Genomic DNA, 23,588 nt, shown 5'->3' with positions numbered 1-23,588 from the left:
AACTAATAGTCTCAGAGAGTTGCCTGAGGCAATGAGCAGTTAAGTGACTTGCCCAGCATCGAAACAGCTAATATGTGTCAGAGCCAAAACTTGGACCCAGGCTACTCTGAATCTGGGGCCAGGTCCCTTTAAGCCACTATGCTATGCCGCCAGGTGTGTACTATTATTTGTATTAGAATCTTATGATTCTCTTCTCTAAAAGACTGAATCAACGTATAGTGCCCAACTGAAGAGCATAGCTTTGTTTCTTCATAAACCCACCAACATTTCATTGTATTACTTTTACGTATTTTTCCTAGTTGAATTGATGCATTAAATGTGCCTTAAAATTAAAATGTGTATTTCTGTAATTGACAAGGAAAACATCTATACCTAAAGTTGGAAGTCAGCTTTCTTTCTTCTATAACATTCTTTGGTGTTGACAGACAGCTCAGTAGCCCTTCAAAAGACTGAGTACCTGCTCAGGTTTCTTATTATGAACTCTCCCTTCTTACCTCCCTGTTTTTCTCTTCTCTGAGAATCCTTTATTAGTTTACTTATGAACAAAATATCCTTAAGGCATATCTGTTTATAAATAAACCTTGAATCTCAGATTTCTGAAGGAAGCATACCTAGAGTCTTAGTAGTACGTAAGAACATAGATTTTGAGTTGGAAGAGACCTTGGAAGCTATCAAGTACAATACCCTCATTTTTCAGATGAGGAAACTGAGGCATAGAAAAGTAAACTGACTTGTCTAGAATCACACAGCTAGTAAGTGTCCAAGGCTGAATTCAAACTCAGGACTTTTTGACCGAGTCCAGCATTCTATCCATTGCTCTATCTTGCTGCTTGGTAGTGGGATGGTAAACAAACTTTTACTGGGAAAATATAAAGTAAGTTCTAAATACAAACCAAAAAGAAGCAAGAACTGCTTGTTTTGGATGTTCAGAAAGTTCTTTCTTTCCTTCTGATGCTAAAGCATGATAATGACACCCCTTGACTCATACTATCCTATATCCTCACAGGATAAAAGCAGGAGCATATATTTTACAGATCTAGTACAATTTCCTTTTTGTGTTGTTTTTCAATTTCAGTTCAACAAGTATTTATTAACCACTTATTATATGCCAAGCACTAGGTTAGGTGCTGGGGATCCAAAGACAAAAATGAAAATAACCCTTGCCTTCCAGAAACATATATTCTACTAAAGAGAATCAATATGTACCAGATAAGTAAATACAAAATATATGCCTAGTAACCTAAAGTATTATATAAATGTAAGTCAGTATTCTTGATGGAGGTGGAGAAAGCTCTAACAGCTGAGGCAATAGGGAGCCACCAAAGCATTTTAAGCAGAATAGTGACATGGTAAGACATATGCTTTAGGCATACAATTTGACAGCTGAGTGAATGGTGGATAGGAGCAACTAGAAATGAGATTTTCTTTTTGCTTTTAGTTTAAAATATTGTAAGGATCTGTGGCTGTCTTCCTCCAATGACCCAGGTCCCTGAAATATCTTAGCACTGAGTGAATTAACTCAGCCTTTTCCTCTCTCCCTCTCCCCAAGGAGCAATTGTATATTTAATAAACTGCCAAATGCATGTATACAGAAGGCAGTGCTGCACAGTCTTATATAATGCACTTCCTTTAGTTAGGAGCAATCAGCTATGAGCTGTCTCAGGTGCTGAATCCTGTAGGGACAGGTTGATTCTAGAGCCTCTAGAATAACAAGGTCACACTAGAATTGTGTTATCTGTTCTATAGCCCTCTTGACATTTCAGGTAGTTTCAGGAGACCTAAAGTGAACTAGGAACCAGAGTATAACTCCTGAAAGAATTTGTTACCAGAGAAATAAAATGCCTATGAGGGAAACCCCCAAGCCTGTTCTATGCACTAGAAGAACTATGGACCAGAGAAGTACCCTTAGCCTCAACCTGCAAACCTGAAACAGCACTGGGGGATCTGTTACTAATCCCAAAACACAAAAGTGATCAGTGGGATTTTTGGAGAAGAAAAGAAGAGAAAAAGAGTGAGATAAGGAGAGTTCAAAATAAGGAACCTGAGCAAGTATTCAGTCTTCTAAAAGGTTCCTGAGCCATCTCCCAACACTAAAGAATATCACAGAAGAAAGAAAGATAGCTTCCAACTGCAAGTATAGATGTTCAGATGGACATGGTGTGTTCCTTGAGATCTGGCAACCTTCCCTCATGGGGAGTTTGTTAAAAATAATAACAATTAATTAATTAAACAACATTTTTAAAGTTAGCACTTTGTCTGGCTTTTTCTTTTGCCCATGTCACAACCTACTTGCCATTATACTTATTTGTATGCATGACTACACTCTCCTCAGCCCTTAGCTATCTCCTTTAATCATATATTCAGGATGTGATAGAATTCCTCCAAATATTTGTCAAACCTGTTTACTCCTGCACTTATCTAGTGATCCATGTGGGGGTGAATTAAACTACCAAAATGAACATAAAATATATTCCTAATGATTATAAAGTTCTGAGCAAGAAATTGAAGATCCTATGAGCATACATGATATTTTCATCATGACTACCAATTAAAGGCAAAGGTTTAATTCAGAAGAGTGAGAAAGATCTGTGAAATAAATAGCTGGTAAAAACAAAAAAAAAGACACCTTTTGAGTTTCTGAATGATAATTTAAAATTTTACTCTTTCCATGGATAGAGTGAAAAACCATGGACCAAGTCAATAAGTCAAATCAGCAAGAATTTATTAAGCAACCTACTATGTACCAGAAATTGTGACTACATGGATTCAGAACCAAAAGCGTTTCATAATCTATTATGCCTAACTACAGTGATTGTGTCATACAGATGATGCAACATTAGCTAAAAAGATGTTAAAATGTATTTGACTAGAATCTAGCAAAGCTAATCAAAAGTGAGAGAATGGCAGCAGAGAGGTAAACTACCTACACAGACCATACCATGGAGAGTAGCTATACTGTAGGAATAAGAATAACATAGAGGAGCCCAGTAATTCACAGAAAACAAATCCAAGATGGGGACCAGCAATAAAACACATTGCTTCAGATGTCTATGTTCAAATGTATGAAATATGGTTAACGAGTAAAGTAAACTTGAGATCCTATCACAAAGAAGCAGATGATAACCACTGGTATCATTGACATATGGGATGGGAGCTCCGGTTTGAATACTGATCAGGAAGGGTATGGCTCATTTAAAAGAAACCAAGACTTAACTGTTCTCAACAATACAATGATCCAAGACAATTCCAAAGAACTAATGATGAAAAATGCTGTCTAACTCCAGAGAAAGAACTGATACAGTCTGAATGCAGATCAAAGCATACTATTTTTCATTTCTGCATTTTGTTCTTGTTTTTTCTTCTGATTCTGTGTCTTCTTTTACAGCATGACTAATATGGTAATATGTTTTGCATGATTGAACATGTATAACCTAAAAAATTGAAAGCATAGGTATTAAAAAAAGAAGAAGAAGCTACACTGAATAAAAACTGAATGGTTTCAGCATTTCCACCATTAAAATGAAGGGAGTGTACTAAGTGATTTTTATATCCTTTTTAGTTCTAATATTCTACAATTCTATCATAATGTAAGAAAGGGGAATTGGGCATGTATCAATCAATGGAAAATGGTTGAAGAACTAACTGTTACTGCAAAAGGAGAAACCATATAGATAAAGACAAAAAGATATCTTGTTATAAAGATAAGTTCAAATGAGAAAATCTGGAAATAATGCAAAAACATGGTGGAACATTTGGATGTATGGCAGTAAAGGGATAAATGGAGTGATAGCGTCATAAAAATATATGTCATACTACTTGGACAGAAGAAAAATATCATAATCCTGGTGCAGAGATATGATAGTTGGGTGATCTAGTGATCTAGATATCCTCCGTAGTTCTCACATCAAAAGCAGAGCAGCTAACATCATTGTCAAAAATTTAATTTCATTATTCAAAAGCTGGAAAAAATGTCAAGGAAAATGAATATTCTTACCAACAGGGAGGAGCTAGTGGTTTCAGTAAAATTATGGCAACCTTGGGAGAGGTAACTGTTCCTTCTTGTAATTTGTAATAGACAAAGAGGAAAGCAGATACAGCCTGATGTGTACCCTATACTCAGAGAAAGCAGCACAGAGCTCTGATATATAGGATTCTGTGGCTTAAATTTCTACAAAGAGAGCTAACCCAGGAAATTTCAGAAGCTCCCAAGAATAAAATTCTGAAGTGACAAGTGGAAATAATTCCACTAAAGAAGAAAGAGAAGAACTACCTAAAAAGATGAATATGTAGAGAATTCATTAAAAAATGATTTTTAAAAGACTTGCTGAAAAGAAAAATAAGGATACATAACTAAGAATGAATCTCTCTCCACTATTTGCTTAGTTAGTCATATTTTCTTATTCTCTACCTTCTCTCTATCCAGATCTTCCTATCTTTTGATTGATTAATCCATAAGTATTTATTGAGTTCCTACTATACGCCAGACACTGCTAGACACTGGAGATACAGACACAAATAATTTTTAAATGTCCTAAACATAAATATAAAATTTATGCATGTAAGGGTGTGTGTGTATGTGTGTATAAATGTACACACATATACCCACAAAGCAGTCAAAGACAAGATAGTTAGGGAAGTAGATAAATAGAACTTTTGGGGGAGGGTAAGGAAAGGATCACGTATAAGATGATATCAGAGCTGACTCATAAAGGAAGAATGAAACTCTATGAGGCAAATGTAAGGAGGGAGTACATTACCAGGAGTGTAGGACAGCCAATTCTAAGGCACAGAGATGGAAAACAGGGTGTCATGAGTGAAAAAAAAAAGAGGAAAGGCAAATTTCAATAAAGAGGATAATGTCCAATGAGGCTAGAAAGGTAGTTTGGGACCATGCTGTTTAGGGATTTAAAAGATAAAGAAATGAGTTCATATTTTTTCCTAGAATCAATAAGAAGCTGGTGGATTTAACTGAATGAAAAGACATGTGATCAGATCTGCAGTTAAGGAAAATTACTTTGGCAGAAATTTGTCAGATGGAGTGGAATGGTGAGACTTAAGACGGGGAAAATTAAAGAGGCTATTGCAGTAATATAGATGAAAGGTCATGAGAACCTGAATTAAAGTGGTAGCTGTGTGACTGGAGAGAAGGGGAAATTGATGGGATATGTGGGGTGAGGGAGAGTAAGGAGCCCAGGTAATGCCACAATTATGAACTTGGAACACAGAAATAATTGTTATGGGTTAGAGCGTAATACAGAAGTTTAGAAGAGGAGAGGATTTAGGGTGAAAGATTATGAGTTCACGTTTAGATGTGTTGAGTTTAAGATGTTTCTGGGACATCCAGTTTGAAATGTTCAATTGGTAATTGGTGAACAGGAACTAAAGTTTAAGAGATAGACTGGGATTCATATGTAGATCTGACAATAATCTGCATGGAGATGATAGTTAAACCCATGGGAGCCTATGAATTTATGGAGGGAGGGAGGGAGACAGAGAGAGAGAGAGAGAGAGAGAGAGAGAGAATATATTCTTAACATTTTTTGTCATGGACCCCTTTGTGGTCTGGGAAGATTTATGGATCCCTTCTCAAAATTTTTAAAAATTTATCTTTATTTTTATCATTTTTAATATTTTAAATTCCAAATTTTTCCCTTACTCTAACCTCTTCCCCACCTATTGAGAAGGCAAACAACATAGAATAAATTACACATGTAAAATTATGTGTAAATTACACATGCAAAAATTGTGAAAAAAAATTCAGTATTAACCATGTAATGAAAAGGCAAGAAAAATAAAGTGAAAAAATTATCATTCAATTTGCACTCTGAGTTCATCGGTTCTGTGTGTGTGTGTGTGTGTGTGTGTGTGTGTGTGTGTGTGTGTGTGTGTGTAGGTGTGTGTCTAGCAGCGGGTAGAGTTTTTCATCATAACTCCTTCAGAATTGTCTTGGATCATTGTATTGATCAGAGTAGCTAAGTCTTTCACAATTGATCATCATCACAATATTACTATGTACAATGATTGCCTGGTTTGGTTCACTTCACTTTGTATCCATTCATGTAAATCTTTTCAGAGAACCTGGATTTCAGAAAAACTCAATTTCTACTTCTTTGATATCACAAAAGAGCTTCTATAAATATTTTCCTTTTCCCTTTTCTTTGATCTATTTGGAATACAGACCTAGTTGTGATATTGCTGAGTCAAAGGGCTTTCAGCTTTATAGTCCTTTAAGCATAGCTCCAAATGGTTCTCCAGAATGATTGGACCAATTCACAATTCCAACAAATCCACAATTCACCAACAGTGCATTAGTGTCCCTATTTTTCCACATCCCTCTGGCAATTGTCATTTTCCTTTTCTGTCATGTTAGCCAATCTGATAGGTATGAGGTGATACCTCAAAGTTGTTTCTTTAATCAGTAGTGATTTAGAGCACTTTTTCATATGAATATAGATAGTTTTGAATTCTTCTCCTGAAAGCTATGTGTTCATATCCTTTGACCATTTATCACATGGGGAATGGCTTTCAGTTTTATACACTTGAATAAGTTCCATACATGTCTGAAAAATGAGGTCTTTATCAGAGAAACTTGCTGTAAAAAGATTTTATGTTATTTCATTGTTGTGGTACCTTTTAACAAGATATAGTTTCCCTGGTTACATCTTTTAATTAGGTCTATTTTTGCTTTTGCTTTGTCCAAGTTCATGATTGATACCTCTGCCTTTTTTTACCTCAGTTGAAGAATCCAGACCCCAATTTTAAATCTGTTTTTCAAGTGTGTTTCTTGTAAACAACATATTGTTGGATTCTAGTTTCTAATCCATCTGCTGTGAGTTCCATTTATGAATGAGTTCATCACATTCACATTCACAGTTATGATTACTGTGTGTTTCCTTCCATCCTATTTTCTTCTATTTCTTCTCCTCCTCCTCCTCCTCCTTCTTCTTCCTCTTCTTCTTCTTCCTTCTCTCTGTCTCTCTGTCTCTCTCTCTCTCTCTCTCCCTCTCTCTCTCTCTCTCTCTCTCTCTTTCTTTCCCCTGTCCCTCCTCAAAAGTCTGTTTTACTTCTGACCACTGCCTCTCTTTTTTTTAACTTTTTTTATTAATTTATTTTGATTTATCAATAATCACTTCCATATGCTTTTGAGTTTAAAATTTTTCTCCCCCTTCCTCCCCACCACCCTCCCCAAGACGGCACACAATCTGATATAAGCTATACATTTACATTCATATTAAACATATTTTCACATAATGATGTTGTAAGTAGAAATTAAAACCAATAGGATGAACCAACAGAAAGAGGAAACAAAACTCAACAGAAGAGAAAAAATTAGCAATTCGGCTTCCGTAGTTCTTTCTTTGGGTGTGGATAGCATTTTCCATCACAAGGCCTCTGGAGATGTCTTAGATCCTTGTATTGCCAAGAAGGGTTAAGTTTATCAATATTAGTCATCACACAACATGGCTGTTATTGTGTACAACATTCTCTTGGTTCTGCTCACTTCACTCAGCAGACCACTGCCTTTCTTAATCTACTCTCCCTTTTATCACTCTCCTCTATCTCTTATCCCCTTTCCTTCTTATTTCCTTGTTAGATAAGATTGAGTAAGTACACATACATTCTTCCCTCTTTGAAGCAATTCAGATGAGAATAAGGTTCAAGTATTGTGTGTCTCTTCCATTTTCCCCTCTACTGCAAAAGCTCTTCCTTGTGCACCTCTTTTATGTGAGATTATTTTCCCCATTCCTCCTTTCCCTTACTCCTCCAAATACATCCCTCTTTCTTGCTCATCCATTTTTTTAGATCATCCCAACATAACTTACTCACTCTGTCTACGTAGAATCCTTCTAATGGCTCTAATAATGATAAAGTTCTTGGGAATTACATATATCATCTTCACATATGGGAATATAAATGGATTCAATCCCTTATGATTTCTCTTGTTTACCTTTTTACATTTCTCTTCAATTTTGTATTTTCTATACACCTCTAGTTTAATCAGGAAAACTTGAAAGTCCTCTATTTCATTAAATATCCATTTCTCCCCACCCCTGAAAGATTATGCTCCATTTTGCTGAATAGGTTATACTTGGTTGTAATCCTAACTCTTTTACCTTCCAGAATATCATATTCCAACCCCTCTGCTTCTTTAGCTGCTAAATCTTATATGGTCCTGACTGTGGCACCACAGTATTTGAATGGTTTCTTTCTGACTGCTTGCAATATTTTCTCTTTTACTTGGGAGCTCTGAAATTTGGCTATAATATTTTTGGGAGTTCTGGAAGAGTTCAAAAAGAACTTTAAAAATCAAGTAAGAGAGATAAAGGAAAGATTGGGTAAAGAAATGACAGTGAGGGAAGAAAATAATGAAAAAAAGTTAACAGCTTGGTAAAGGAGGCACAAAAAAAAAAAATACTAAAGAAAATAACACCTTAAAAAACAGAATAGGCCAAATGGTAAAAGAGGCACAAAAATCCACTAAAGAGAAGAACTCCTTAAAAAGCAGAATTGGCCACATGGAAAAAGATATATAAAAATTCACTGAACAGAAGAACTCCTTAAAAAGTAGAATTGGCCAAATGAAGAAAATAATTTCTTAAAAATTTAAATTGGGCAAGCGGAAGCTAATGACACCATGAGATACCAAAATAACAAAATAAAATCAAAAGAATGAAAAAAATAGAAAAAAAAAGTGAAATATTTCATTAGAGAAACAACTGATCTTTTTTTTAAAAAAGATCAAGGAGAAATAATTTAAGAATTAATCCTTATAATAGTTAGCATTTATATTGCTCTTTAAGATTTTTCAAAGTGCTTTACATATGCTATCTGATTTGATCCTCACAATAATATTTGTGAGGTAGATGTTATTATTATGCTTATTTTATAAATGATGAAACTGAGGCTCCTAGAAGTTCAGTGACATGCTCAGAGTTACAATTAGTAAATGTCTCTGTAAGAATTAGAACTCGGCTTCCTGATTTCAAGTCAAGGCTAGAGCTCTGTCACCTATATAATCTTGTCATATTCTATTTTGTATACTAGTTATTTACATAAAAAGTTCTTTTTCTATCTATATCTCAACTACGCTGTGACATTATCTTTCTATATCTAAACTATCCTAGCTATAGCTCAACTACCCTATGATATGTAAACTCCTGGAGTTCACGGACCATGTGTTGGTTTTCTTTGTATCTCTCCCATTGCCTGGCACCATAATTTGTGCATAGTAAGAACTTAATAGATTTGTTTTTAATGAATTAATGAATAAATAAATAAATAATAAAACCCCTTTTTTAAGCAGTCTTTCTTCACTTGCCCCATTCTAGAACTAACAAGATCGTTAACTCACAGAAAAAGAAATCACCGTATTTCATGTAATACATGCCCCAATACCCCAAGCTCTGGATTTATATTAATAAGATTCAATTTTCAGGCTGCCTTCAAAATCACTCCTCTCTTTGACTTGTTCTGCCCCTACCCAGAGTTGCTCTGGGACATATCAGAATGTAGCTGAAATGTAGCTTGTGTTTAGGTTTTCACAGACGTAGGAAAAGGAATCCCTAAATCCCACACAATCACTGAAGGTAACAACACATATATTAGGTGCCAAATAGTCTGTAAAACGCCCCTTGAAAAATGCAAAGGAAACATAAAATATTCACAGCAACCCAAAAACAATCAATGCAATTGTCCCTTTCTAGTAAATTCCATCCTTACCTGGAGTCTTAAAGTCTCTGAGATTAAACCTAAAGAGTTGTGCTGCTTAAAAAAAAAAAAAAGGCAGAGAATGAGATAGAATTAAATAGATCACCTAAAGTGCTGAGCAAACAAAATGGGGTATGTATATGTGTGTGTTTAAAATAATTGCACTATTTATTTGGCAGTTTCCATTTCATTGAACTGGAAATCATTTCAAATACTTTAATAAAAATACATATTCAGGCTCTGCTCTACATCACTCTGCAGATCTGTAATGTCTATTGCATGTTGAAATTGTCCTTATTTTAATTTATCCTTTATCAACAACTATTTTTTTCTAATCCAGGGTCCTAATAGCAGATCTCCAAAAAACATTGGAAAAAGGAAATAGCTTGAGGGCCCAGCGGAATCGTAGATCCCTTCCAGGATACAGTTATGAAGTTTACCACTCTTTAGAAGAAGTAAGTAAACAAAAAGAGGGTTTTTATTTCATATATGTGCATTGAATATCATTACATGTATATATATACATATACACACATATTCACTGAACTTCAGCTCCAAGACAGCAATCATATATCGTGGAATTTGTTTATGATATTCATAGATAAATATGGGGGCAGCTAGGTGGCACAGTGGATAGAGTACTGGGCTAGGAATCAGGAAGACTCCTCTTTCTTAGTTCAATCTGATCTCAGACACTTACTAGCTGTGTGACCCTGGGCAAGTCACTTTGCCCCATTTGCCTCAGTTTCCTCATCTATAAAATGAGCTGGAGAAGGAAATGGCAAACTACTCCAATATTATTGTCAAGGAAACTACAAATGGTGTCATGAAGAGGTGGACATGACTGAAAAATGACTGAATTTATAGATAAATATGTTTAGAGTAAGGCAATTCTTGTTCCATAAATTTTATTTAAGACTGCTTGTTGCACCTATACCAAAATACAGGCAAAATAGGTACATGATTTGGATATAAAGGCTGATACCATAAGCAAACTGGGAGAGCAAAGAATAGTTTACCTATCAGATTTATGGAGAACAGAAGAATTTATAACCAAACAAGAGATAGAGAACATTATGAAATGCAAAATGAATAGTTTTGATTATATTAAATAAAAAAGTCTTTACACAAACAAAGCCAATGCACCCAAGATTAGGAGGGAAGCAGAAAACTGGGAAAGAATTTTTACAACCAGTGTCTCTGATAAGGGCCTGATTTCTAAAATACATAGAGAACTAAGTCAAATTTATAAGAATACAAGCCATTCCTCAATTGATAAATGGTCAAAGGGTATGAAGAGGCAGTTTTCAGATGAAGAAATTAAAGCTATCTATAGTCATATGAAAAATGCTCTAAATCACTATTGATTAGAGAAATGCTAATCAAAACAACTCTGAGATACCACATCACACCTATCAGATTGGCTAACATGACAAAACAGGAAAATGATAAATGTTGGAGAAGATGTAGGGAAATTAGAACACTGATGCATTGTTGGTGGAGTGGTGAAATGATACAACCATTCTAGAGAGCAATTTGGAATTATGCCCAAAGGGCTATAAAACTGTGCATACCCATTGACCCAGCAATAGCATTTCTAGGGCTGTATCCCAAAGAGATCATACAAATGGGAAAAGGACCCACATGTACAAAAATATTTATAGCAGCTCTTTTTGTGATGGCAAAGAATTGGAAATTGAGGGGCTGCCCATCAATTGGGGAAAGGCTGAGCAAGTTGTGGTATATGAATGTAATGGAATACTATTGTGCTATAAGAAATGATGAGCAGGCAGACTTCAAAAAAACCTGGAAAGACTTGTATGGACTGATGCTGAGTGAAGTGAGCAGAACCAGAAAAACATTGCACACAGGAACAGTCACATTGTGTGATGACTAACTTTGATAGACTTAGCTCCTCTCAGCAATGCAAGGATCTAAGACATCTCCAAAGGTCTCATGATTGAAAATGCTATCCACATCCAAAGAAAGAACTATGGAGTTTGGATGCAGATTAAAGCATACTATTAGCTCTTTTTTTTCCTTGTTTTGTTTTATTTCATCTTTCTTGTGGTTCCTTCTATTGGTTCTAATTCTTCCTTACAACATGACTAATGTGAAAATGTTTAATAGGAATGTATATGTGGAGCCTATATCAGATTGCACGTGGTCTTGGGGAAGGAGGTGGGGAGGGAAGGAGAGAAAATTTTAAAACTCAAAATCTTATGGAAGTGAATGTTGAAAACTAAAAATAAATTTTAAAAAAGACTGCTTGGTGCAGTAATCCTAAATACATGAGAATCACAGAAAGGAGCTCAAAGTCCACCTAGTCCAATTAACCCCTGAACAAAAATCTGCTCTACAATATTCTGAACTTTAGCACTTCTAAAATTTCTCTTACAGGACTATTCCATGCTGATATTCATTGTTCATTAATTATTCATCTTCGTTACCTGCCCTTGCTTCCATGTTCTACACATCTATGTTGATTAGTTCTTTAGGTATTCATGTTAGTTTCTTAAGTCAATTACTGTTTTCCCTCTTTAGCAGAATTTCATCTCTTCATGTTTTCTGAATTTCACTTGTAAGAGATTCCTATCCCTCCAGGGCTGACTTCCCTATGAAATTTTAGTCCCATGAGATCCTACCTACCCTTCCTCTGAAGAAAAAATGATGACACAGATGAATATATTCAAATCTTTGGGATCCACATTTTCCTAAAGTTGATTTCTACTTTTTACCCCCTCCCCATTTTGAAGAGAGCAGATATATCAAAAAGTTCTACCCATCAAAAGACATCCAGTGCAGCTTGATTAATTTTTCCTGCATAGCTGTCTCTACAGCAAAACTGTCATTAACACATCAGTGATCTACAGTATTAGTATGTCAGACAGGATAAATGCTTTAAAAACTAGACCTAAAGAGGCATCCTACTATTAAAAATAAAAAGGCAGAAAAAGAGATGGGATCAAATAGGTTGCCTAAAGTACAGGGTACATAAAATGGGATTTTCTGTGTATGTCATGTTCCATGTGATAGTTCCTGCTGGCATTCTCCTTTTCTGCCAAAATTGTAATTGATTCTGACAATTTTTTTTTATTTTTGTGATTTTAGATTCAAAACTGGATGCATCATTTGAATAAAACCCACCCGGGCCTCGTTCACATGTTTTCTATTGGAAAATCATATGAGGGAAGATCTCTTTTTATATTGAAGGTAAAAAAAAATAAGAAATTTCTGTGTTCGATGGAAAGCACTGTGCCTACTTTTTTCAGATGAAGTACTTACCAAAACATTCATATTTTTCCACTTTGTCACAGGGCTTTTTATTGAGGTTGGAGGTGGGGGGGGGGAAGACTCTACAATTCTCACATATTCTCAAAGTCAACCTCAACTCCTAATCTGGGGACATTTTTACTATTAGGCTGTTGAATTATAACTTATTTTGCCCAACTGAAAGTTCTCGAAAAGCCTGTTCAGTTGATGCATTTGAAAAATTAATGGTCTAGGAAATTATGTTTCTTCAATGTTTAAGATGAACTTTTGAAAAGCTAGATATAGCTAAGACCTCTGAATATCATGTCAGGGGCTATATATTGGATATTGAATTGGAAATCACCTAGCTTATGATTTTCCTCTTCTGTATAAAGCAGGCCTAGACTTCCTGGACAGATAGCAAATTCATTTCCCTTTTTGGTTGGTTATTCAACAAAATAAAGGTATACTGAAGAATGATTCTGAAACCTTGCTGTTGGTCATTGAATCAAAAAAGCCTAAGATGGTTGTTATGAATACCTCTGTTTTCAGCTGGGCAGGAGATCCCGGGCTTACAAAAGAGCTGTCTGGATAGACTGTGGTATTCATGCAAGAGAATGGATCGGTCCTGCCTTTTGTCAATGGTTTGTAAAAGAAGTAAGTTGAAACACTTTTTGCAATCCTTTTTCAGGATTCATGGCCTATCAGGGCTTCCATGGGTGTTTATTCTCTCCAGAAGCAACAAAAGCAGTTTTAAAGCCAGTGGCAGTCAACTGAATGTTATGAAACTAAAGTGGTTGAAATACTTAAAATGCTACAGTCCCTAATTGAATTCCAGGAGATTGTCCCATGTATGATATTCAGCTTGGAGGCCATGGTTCCCTTCATCTTCTCTTCAAAATGGCTATGTATATGCTATATTTATTAATGAGGTGATGGTAGGGCTTTTGTGCTTTATAGTGTCACCGTTACTTACACATTTGCAAAAACGGGGCCCTTAAAATACAGCAGTGAATTATACTTTAATTCTGTAACACTCTGTATTAGGCAAAGTTAATGACATTTTCATCCAGTCTGGCTCAGTAGGATGAGGTAGTTACTTATCCACTAAATCTGAATTACCACTCCCTAGTCTTTTTACTCAGCATACATTAAGCACCATATGGAGAGAGAAACCATGATTCATCCATTCAATACAGAACACTGTACTAGTTGCTATGTGGGCATGAAAAATAATAAAACTAAATTAAAGGACATAGCCCCTGTGATCAAGGAGCTCACCACCCAATGGGAAATAAGGATGTGAAAATTGAGTAAGTACAAACAGAACAAGGGGAACATTGAGAAAAGGATCAAGAAAAGCGAAACCTGCTAAAAAATAATTAGAGTTTTATAGTGGTGATGTGGATGTGAACCTGGCATCAGGAGATCTGGGTTTGAATTCTAGAGTCAATATTTATTTATTTTGTGACCATAAGCAAGTCATTTGACTTCTTTGAGCTTCAGTTGTCTCATCAGTAAAATAATACATGCACTAATAACATCATTTATTCATTCATTCAACAAACATTTATTAAGCACCTGTTATACTCCAGGCACTGTATTTTAGGCATAGGAACACAGAAAGACCCTATATTCTAGGCACTTAAACAGATAAGTACTAAAAAATACATACAAGGTAACACAGACAAGTAAACTCAAATCATACGTCAGATAAACACAAAATAATTTTCAAGTTGAAGGGAACTGGCACCTAAAGTACTAGCACAGCGCATATGACCAAGTGGATGCTTAATAAATGCTTCGTCCTGAGCTCAAATCCAGTCTCAGACATGTATAAGCTGTGTGACCTTGGGCAAGTCACTTAACCCTATTTGCCTCAGTTCCTCATCTGTCAAATAAACTGTAGGCAGAAATGGAAACCACTCCAGTACCTTTGCCAAGAAAACCCCAAATGGGGTCATGAAGAGTCAGACACGACTGAACAAAAAGAAGAAGAAATGGTACTTATGCCAAGAACTATTATGAAGAAAGTACTTTGTAACCTTTACAGCACTATATAAATATGATTTATTATTCTGTGAGCACGGAGTAGCTTCTTGGAGATGAATCTTGAAGTGAGTTTCAAAGATGAAAAGAAATTTAGTTTGATTGTGACAAGGAGAGGGGTTTCTAGGCAGGGGAGTGGTATATATAATGGCTTAGCAATGAAAATAGTTGAATTTTACTCCTGGAAAGGTAACATGGGGTTAGTTCCCCAAAGAATGGGGTGGTTCCATTTTTCTTTTTCCTACCATAGAATGAGTTGGGGGAAGTAAAGGGAAGAATTATCTTGATCTAAGTAACAACCCTGCTTGCCATTTATTTCTTTTCTTACACAATTCAGTGGCATTCTCTGAGCACGTTGATGTACCATCATCCTGTAACATTCATTAAGTTTGCTGAGGTGCCAGAGATGGGTCAGGGTATCTTCACAGGGACACGGTCTGCTTCAGAGTAGTACAATAACCCTGTTCATGAAGCCCTCACACACACATACACACACACACACACACACACACACACATACACACACACACATCTCCCCTCACTTACACTACCCACTTCTGCCATGGTACCCTGCTGCCCTGATCAGCTGAGCAATGTCAGCAGCTTAAAGTAGTGAAAAAAATGGATTAACAACAGTTAGCTTTTAGGTCAACAGATATATGAGTGTGTGGCAACCATGCAGGAAATTTTAAGGAAAAGGAGACGTAAGGCACTCTCCCACCACCACCCCCAACAGAGTCTGGGGCAGGAATGCTCTCATATTCGGGACTTGCTCTCTGGCTATCATCATATTGCCCAACTCTACATTCATAACTGGGGCAGCTAGGTGTCACAATGGATAGAATGTAGGCCCTGGAGTCAGAAAGACTCCTCTTCCTCAGCTCAAATCTGGCCTCAGACACTTACTAGCTATGTGACCCTGGGCAAGTCACTTAACCCTGCTTCCCTCAGTTTGCTCATCTGTAAAATAAGTTGAAGAAGGAAATGGCAAACCACTCCAGTTTCTTTGCCAAGAAAATCCCAAAAGGGATTATAGTCAGACACAACTGAAAAACGACTAAACAATAACATCTATAACTGATGTAGGCACATGAAGAAAACCAGCTAGATACAACAGCATGGTGTAGTTAAAAATGTATTGGCTTTGGAGACAAAAGACCTGGGTTTAAGTCCCTGCTGCCACTAACTAGCCAATTAACCTCTAGGAATTTCAGTTTTTCTCATCTATGAAATAAGGAAAAATAATACTACAAATAAGGAAAAATAATTAACCTCATAGGATTGTTGTAAAGATCAAGTATGATAAAGTATTCAGTGCTTTACAACCACATAACAATTCAATACAGTCAATAAATACAGGCATGCCCTGTTTTATTGTACTTTGCTTCATTGTGCTTCACATATACTGTGTTTTTCACAAATTGAAGGTTTGTGTCAAGCAAATCTATCAGCACCATTTTTCCAACAGCATGTGCTTGCATCATGTCTCTGTGTCACGTTTTGGTAATTTTCACAATATTTCAAACTTTTTCATTATTATTGTATCTGTTATAGTAATCTGTGATCAATGATCTTTGATGTTACTATTGTAATTGTTTTGGAGCACCATGAACCGCACCCACGTAAGACAGCAAACTTAATCAAGAAATGTTTTATGTGTTCTGACTGCTCCACCCACCCACCATTCCCTGTCTCTTGCCCTCTTCTTGGGCCTCCCTATTCCCTGAGAAAAAAACAATATTGAAATTAGACCAATTAATACCCTACAATGGCCTCTAAGTGTTCAAGTGAAAGGAAGAATCAATCTGGCAAACTTCATTGTTGTCTTATTTTTAAAAATTACCATAACCACCACAACCTTCAGCAACCACCACCCTCATCAGTCAATAGCCGCCAACATCGAGGCAAGATCTTCCTCCAGCAAAAAGATTACTACTCACTAAAGGCTCAGATGATGGTTAGCATTTTTCAATAATAAAGTATTTTAATTAAGGTGTGTCTATTGTTTTTTTAGATGTAATACTATTGCACGTTTAACATACTACAGTATAGCGTTGTCGTTGTTTGTCCTCCATTCTTGAAGAGGACCAATGACATCATGAGGGCAACGTCTTGACTTGCACATGAATTGGTTTTAAGTGAGCAGAACTGTGCAAAGTTATCAGCCTTACTCTCTCCTCCAGAGTCATTGGAGACCAGCGGCAACACAAAAGTCAAGAAGACTGGCAGTGGCCCAGGATGCAGTGGGTAGTCTTGGCCTTTCTAAATTAAGCCCTTTCTCAGGTCTCAGTTTGTCTGAGGCAACATCCATTCAGTGACTAAGGGCTAGGTAAACATAACTTTTATATGCACTAGGAAACCAAAAAATTCCAGTGACTTTATTGCAATATTCACTTTATTGTGGTGGTCTAGAACCAAACCCACAGTATCTCTGAGGTATGCCTGTATTTATAAGCACCTACTATATTTCCAGGAAATATGCTAAGAGACTGTGCCTCCCTTCAAGAAGCTCGTGGTCTAATGGGAGAGACAATATGCAAACAACTGTACAAACAAGATAGACTCAGGATAAATTGGAGATAATCAACCGAATGAAAGCATTAGAATTAAGGAAGAAGGTCAGAAAGATGTCCTATAGAAGGTGGGATTTAGGGGAACTTGAAGGAAACCAGGAGATTTTCTCATGAGGAGAGAGAGAATTCCAAGCACGAGAGACAGTCAGTGAAAATGCCCAGGGTTGGAAGATGGAACGCTTTATGTGAGAAACAGCAAGGCCAACATCACTGGATCATAGAGTGCATGGTAGGGTATAAAGTGTAAAAGATTGGAAAGGAGAGTGTGGTTTGCAGGTTGTGAAGGGCTTTGAATGCCATAGGATTTTATATTTGATCCTAGAGGGACTAGGGAAGTACTGTAGTTTATTGAGGGTGGAGGATGACATGGTCAGACCTACACAGTAAGATGACTTTGGCAGCTAAATGGAGGATAAACTGGAGTGGAAAGAGACTTGCGGCAGGGAGGCCAACCAGCAGGCTATTGCAATGGTCCAGTCATGAAGTGATGAGGGCCTATATGTGCCAAACATTTCTGCATCACTTCTTACGTGCTGGCCACTGGGGGATTTGAGAACAAAATGAAACAGTCGCTGCCCTCACGGAGCTTCTGCTGGTCAGCTATTATCATAGATTATGTGGTCTCTCAGGTCCTTGCCACCTGACGATACCATAATCCTGTTAACTCTAACTCTATTTCATGTCTGTGCTTGAAATAATCATTCTTTGGCTTTCCCTGACTTTGATTTCCCAGACACACACACACACACACACACACACACACACACACACAGCGTGTCTGCATAAGCAGTACAGTATTTTAAACAGTGCTAAAGTCAGGCCATCTGGGTCCCCCTGGAGCAAGTACCTTGGCTGCGTGTGATTCTGACACTCTAGAACTAGATGCCAGACCTGGCCTATTTACACAGAAGCACCATTTCTACTTCCCTCCGTCTCTCCTTCAGAGTACTCCTTTGCCACCCCATACTGACTTTGCATGCCAGCAGGAGCACCACCTCCAGAACAAGGCCCTGCCTCCCCACTTTCTTCTATCAGCATTCCTGCATTCCCCTGGCATACTCAGAAAGACAGGACATTGTATTAGGAAAAGCCCAGGATCAACGTCAAGAGCTCTGGGTTCTAGTCCTGGCTTCGCTACTAACTAGCTGTATAACCTTGAATCCATCATTTTCCTCTCTGAGCCTCGGTTTATTCATCTGCAGAACAAAAAGACCGGACTAGAATCAGGTGGGGAACCTATGCAAGGCCACATGTGGTGCCTTAAGTCCTCAAGTGCAGCCTTTTGACTGAATCCAAACTTCACAGAACAAATTTGTTCAGTCAGGCGACCGCACTTGAAGACCTAGAGAACCACATGTAGCCTCAAGGCCATAGGTTCCCCACCCCTGGGCTAGATTATCTTATGGTCCCTCCTTTCTCTAACATTCTGTAATTCTCTGAACCTCCACTTACACTTCTGTGGCTCCCATAACATTGGCCAAAACATTTAACCTCTCTGGGCCTAAGTTCCCTTCTTGGTAAAATGAAGAGCAGCTAAGTGGTACAATGGATGGAGTGCCAGACCTGGAGTCAGGAAGACTCCTCTTCCTAGTCCAAATCTGGCCTCAGACACTTATTAGCTGTGTGACCCTAGGCAAGTCACTTAACCCTGTTTACCTCAATTTCTTCATATGTACAATGAGCTAGAGAAGGAAATGGCAAACCATTCTTGTATCTCTGCCAAAAAAAAAACAAAAAAACCCAAATGGGATCACAAAGAGTCAGACACATCTGAAATAACTAGCAACAAGAAAAAATGAAGAGGTTGGATTTAAGTGCCTCTGATGCATCTATGATCCTAATCCTAGGATCATAGGATCAGAGGATTAAATCTATGATCCTAAGTATCTGGGTGTCCCAATGAAGGAATAGAGAACAGCAAAATCAGCAATCAGTATTTCTGAATGGGTCACCAGGCTGGAAAGTTTGTTTTCTTATTTATTTTTATTCACTTAAATAGAACTCATATTTCAAACAAAGAATCAACAGCTGCTAAATGGAGAACCTTGAAAAACAGGCCATCAGAAATGTAAATTACACCATGTATTTTTTGTTGCTTCATCTCTCAAACTGACAGCTATCTAATTGTGTCAGAAAACACTCACTTCATTTTTCATGCTTTTTTTTCTGATTTCTATACTTGCCATCTTCCTCCCTATTTCCTAACACTTGGAGTCCATCAAATTCTATTTTGGTTATGGTTAGGAGCTCCCACAAGCAAAAGAAAATTAAAATTAATTTGATGGATCATGATTGGAAAATCTCTCTCCTGTAAATGATTGCTTATTACAAAAGTTGCAGAACCATTGCTAACATTGTACCATTATCCATGGCACTTTGTAATATTTTCTTTGGCTTTAGTAGAGTCAGTATTGAAATCACCAGATGCTCCCTTCCCTCTGGAAGCAGAAAGAAGTTTAGAGGAATGCTGCCCATTGGCAATAAAGTTTCCTCCACACAAAAAAAAACAAAAACAAAAAGCAGGCTGAGATAGATGTTACTGGCTTTGCTTCACTTCAGTAGAGGAGAAAGAAAACTGGAGAATATGAACAAATAAGATCAAAGGAAGTGGTGAAAATCTTATGAAAGACGCTGCCCAAAGGAAGTAGAACAGAACCCTGAGGAAGTTGGAGGAGTTATAGGCTATCAATCCAAAGGAGTTTTTAGAGGGACAAAAAAAAAGGAAGAACCTCAAGAAAGGCAGAAAGAAGTAGATTTGAGATAGTGAAAATTAGTTGTCTTATAAAAACTAAATAAAATTAGGAAAATGAATAGAAAAAAAAATCCTGATTTTCCCATTCCCGGAAGATTTCTATACATTCTCCAATAAGTGTTTTGTTATTGTTGTTCCTAGTATGTAATCAGCATGAGACTTTATGGAGGATGAAGACAAAATACAAAATGTTGTCTGTTCCCTCAAAGAACCTACAATCTAGGTGTAAAAATAGGAGAAAGTACCAAATGAAGTGTGAAATTGTGTAGTACAGGGTAGAAGTGCTATAAAAATTACAAGCAAAGGAATCAATGAGGGTCAGAGAACAGAAAGCTTTATGGAAGAGATGGAACTCAAAGTGGACCTTAGAGCAAAGGTAGGATTTAAAGGCACAGAGGAAGGAGTAACGATAGGGTCAGAGGCATAGAGCTAAGATTGAACCCCACATCTGGGAAAGTGAAATGACAAACTATTTTAGACTAGAGGGGTAGTAGTTGGATATGCAACTGGAAGATGGGGTCAGCCATGCTTTACTCTTAGGAACTAAACAGAAGTTTATTATGTAAAAGAAAATTGGAAGCCATTAAACAATCAAATGATATCATGAAAGCCCTGTTTTAGTGTAATAAAGAACTGTCCAATAAGCCCAGTCCTAAGCATGTGTAGAGTACCACTGATACAACTGCCCAGGTAGCAGAGACAAGGGAGCCTTTTTCCAGAAGAGTCATGACGACATACAATGTAAGTGCCTTAGACAGACTTTGGAACATTCATAGACTTCCTGTAACTGGTCACTTGTTAAATAGCAGCCTCTTTGATTGGCTATACTTGTAGAATCAGAACTGGGGCCTTCAAGGAGGCATTACTTAGCCGTGGCTTTTCTCTTGGTTGGGTCTCCTCATGCTTGTTTCAACCTCCTTTTTTTGGCTGACTTCTTTCTGAAAGTTGGAATCTGGTGAAAGATAGTGCTGTGTGGAGCCAAGGCTTGGGCCTTCTTCCAATGAATCCAAGTCTCATTTCATTTCCTGCTTGGGCATTGTTCTTTCATTTCAGGGGAAATATGTTGGAGGTTACAATCTTGGGAGTTTCAAAAGGTCAGGATTGCAAGCCATCTTGGAATACAGGAGCCTGGAAGTCTAGGATTCCAGGACTTGGAATTCCAAGGATTCCGGAAGTCTGGGAGTCTGGGAATTGAGTCAATAATGTGTTTTACAGCCAACCTGAAATAAGAATTCATTTAGCAGGTATTGATGGGTTGCTATATAGAAACTGTATTAAGTCTGAGCCTGCTGTCCCCAGAGACTGAAATGGACAACTGTAGCCACACATGGTTAGCAGACTGAGTTCAATTACAGAATATCCATAGATACTCCAAAGCCTCTCCAAGATACTTCAATTACATATCATGAAGACTTTCTCAAAATCAGGCTCTCCCTTCTCTGGAATGGCATCAATGGCACTCTGTGCATATACATATAGACTGGGACCACTGTCTAAACCCCATTACATTAGGAAGATGAGGTGGGCAATCACATGCAGGATTGAGGCCTGAAATTAGGACATCCAGCTAGGAAGCTCTCATGATAATCAAAACATAAGGACATATAATTTAATTTTTAAAAAAAAAAAGTACTGGAAATAGAAAAAATGAAGATGATCAGCATCTCAAAGGAAAAATAAATCAATCACCAAATACTGATTGAGCCCCTGTTTGTATATAAGGATGCACCATCCTAAGCAATGAAAAGGAAAAAAAAAACAAAATATTGTCTATCATTGTGAAATTTACACTCTGGTTGGGGAAGAAAGACCAATCTAAAGGCCAATCTAATCAAACAAGCTTTTTTAGGTACTCAAGATTTTGACTTGTTTCTCCATCTCTGTCTCTTTCTTCTCTGTCTCTGTGTCTCTGTCTGTCTCTGTCTGTCTCTATCTCTGTCTCTCTTCTCTGTCTCTGTGTCTCTGTCTCTCTCTCCCATTCTCCCTCCCTCCTTTTCTCTCTGTAAATTCTTCAGCATAGGGGCAGCTAGTGGGCACAGTAGATAGAGCACCAGCCCTGAATTCAGGAGGACCTGAGTTCAAATCCAGCCTCAGACACATAACACTTACTAGCTGCATGACCCTGGGCAAGTCACTTAACCCCATTGCCTAACCAAATTTTTCAAAAATTCTTCAGCATCCACTTGTCCATGAAGTTATTCATCTTCTCTATCAAGAGGACTCCCAGATCTATACATCCAGCCTAGTCTCTCCCCCAAGTTTCAGTTCTAAATCATCTATTGCACATTTGAAATTGTATTTCCCAGAGATATCTTAAAGCCAACATTTCTAAAACTGAACTCATTTTTCTCCTAAACTGTCCCCTCTTCCAAACTTTCCTATTTCTGTCTAAACCCACTACCATTCTTCCAGATTCATTCAGATTCATAATGGTGGCATTTCCTGGATTCTTCAATTTCCTTCACACCACATATCCAATCAAGCTGCCAGATTTGCCCTTTCTACATTCACAACATATTTAATATCTGTTCCCTTCTCTCTACTCATGGAACCGCCATCTTAGTCCAGCACTCTCATTGTTTTCCCCACCTTAAGTCTCTCACCACTCCACCCCATCCTACACACTGCTACCAAAGTACTATTCTTTATCTACAGATCTGATCATGTATTTCCCCTACTCAACCAACTCCATTGCTTTCTAATACTCTAGGATAAAATATGAACTTCTCTCTTTAGCTTTTAAAGCTCTGCATAAGCCCGTCCCACCTATCTGTCTAGACTCATTGCATATTACTCCCCCTTCTGCACTCCATGATTTAGCCAAACTTACTCTCTCTGTTCCTCATTCATGGCACTCTTTCTCTGTCACTCTGTGTCTTTGCACTGGCTGTCCCTCATGCCTAGAATGCACTCTCTCCTCACCTCTGCCTCATAGTTCTATTTGTTTCTTTAAGAAGCAACTTAAGCACCATTTTCTTCATGGAACCTTTCCTAATTCCCCAGCTGCAAGTTCCCTCCCTCCCAGACCACCTTGTACCTAAATACTTTGTATATGTGTATTAACATTTATATTTATGCTGTATGTGTGTGTGTATAGATAAATAGATAGATAGATAGATAGATAGATAGATAGATGATAGATAGATAGACAGATAATCTATCTAGATATATATAGGGGAAGCTAGGTGGTGCAATGGATAGAACACCAGGCCTGGAATTGGGAAGATCTGAGTTCAAACCTGGCCTCCTACATT

At 37.4% G+C, this 23,588-nt stretch overlaps 1 protein-coding gene across 1 annotated transcript in view; it reads left to right on the top strand.

Moving 5' to 3' along the window:
- Positions 1-23,588, top strand: part of LOC114054290 (carboxypeptidase A6-like) — a 328,051-nt gene that overhangs the window by 236,855 nt on the left and 67,608 nt on the right. Inside the window, exons 4-6 of the mRNA XM_027877487.1 lie at positions 10,049-10,163; positions 12,820-12,921; positions 13,513-13,617. Of these exons, the coding sequence (XP_027733288.1) occupies positions 10,049-10,163; positions 12,820-12,921; positions 13,513-13,617 (322 nt within the window). The remainder of the gene's footprint in view (positions 1-10,048; positions 10,164-12,819; positions 12,922-13,512; positions 13,618-23,588) is intronic.

This window comes from Vombatus ursinus, unplaced genomic scaffold, assembly GCF_900497805.2.
Source record: "Vombatus ursinus unplaced genomic scaffold, bare-nosed wombat genome assembly UNPS02014812.1, whole genome shotgun sequence".
NCBI classification, from domain to species: Eukaryota; Metazoa; Chordata; class Mammalia; order Diprotodontia; family Vombatidae; genus Vombatus; species Vombatus ursinus.
This window is presented reverse-complemented; position numbering and strand designations above follow the sequence as displayed.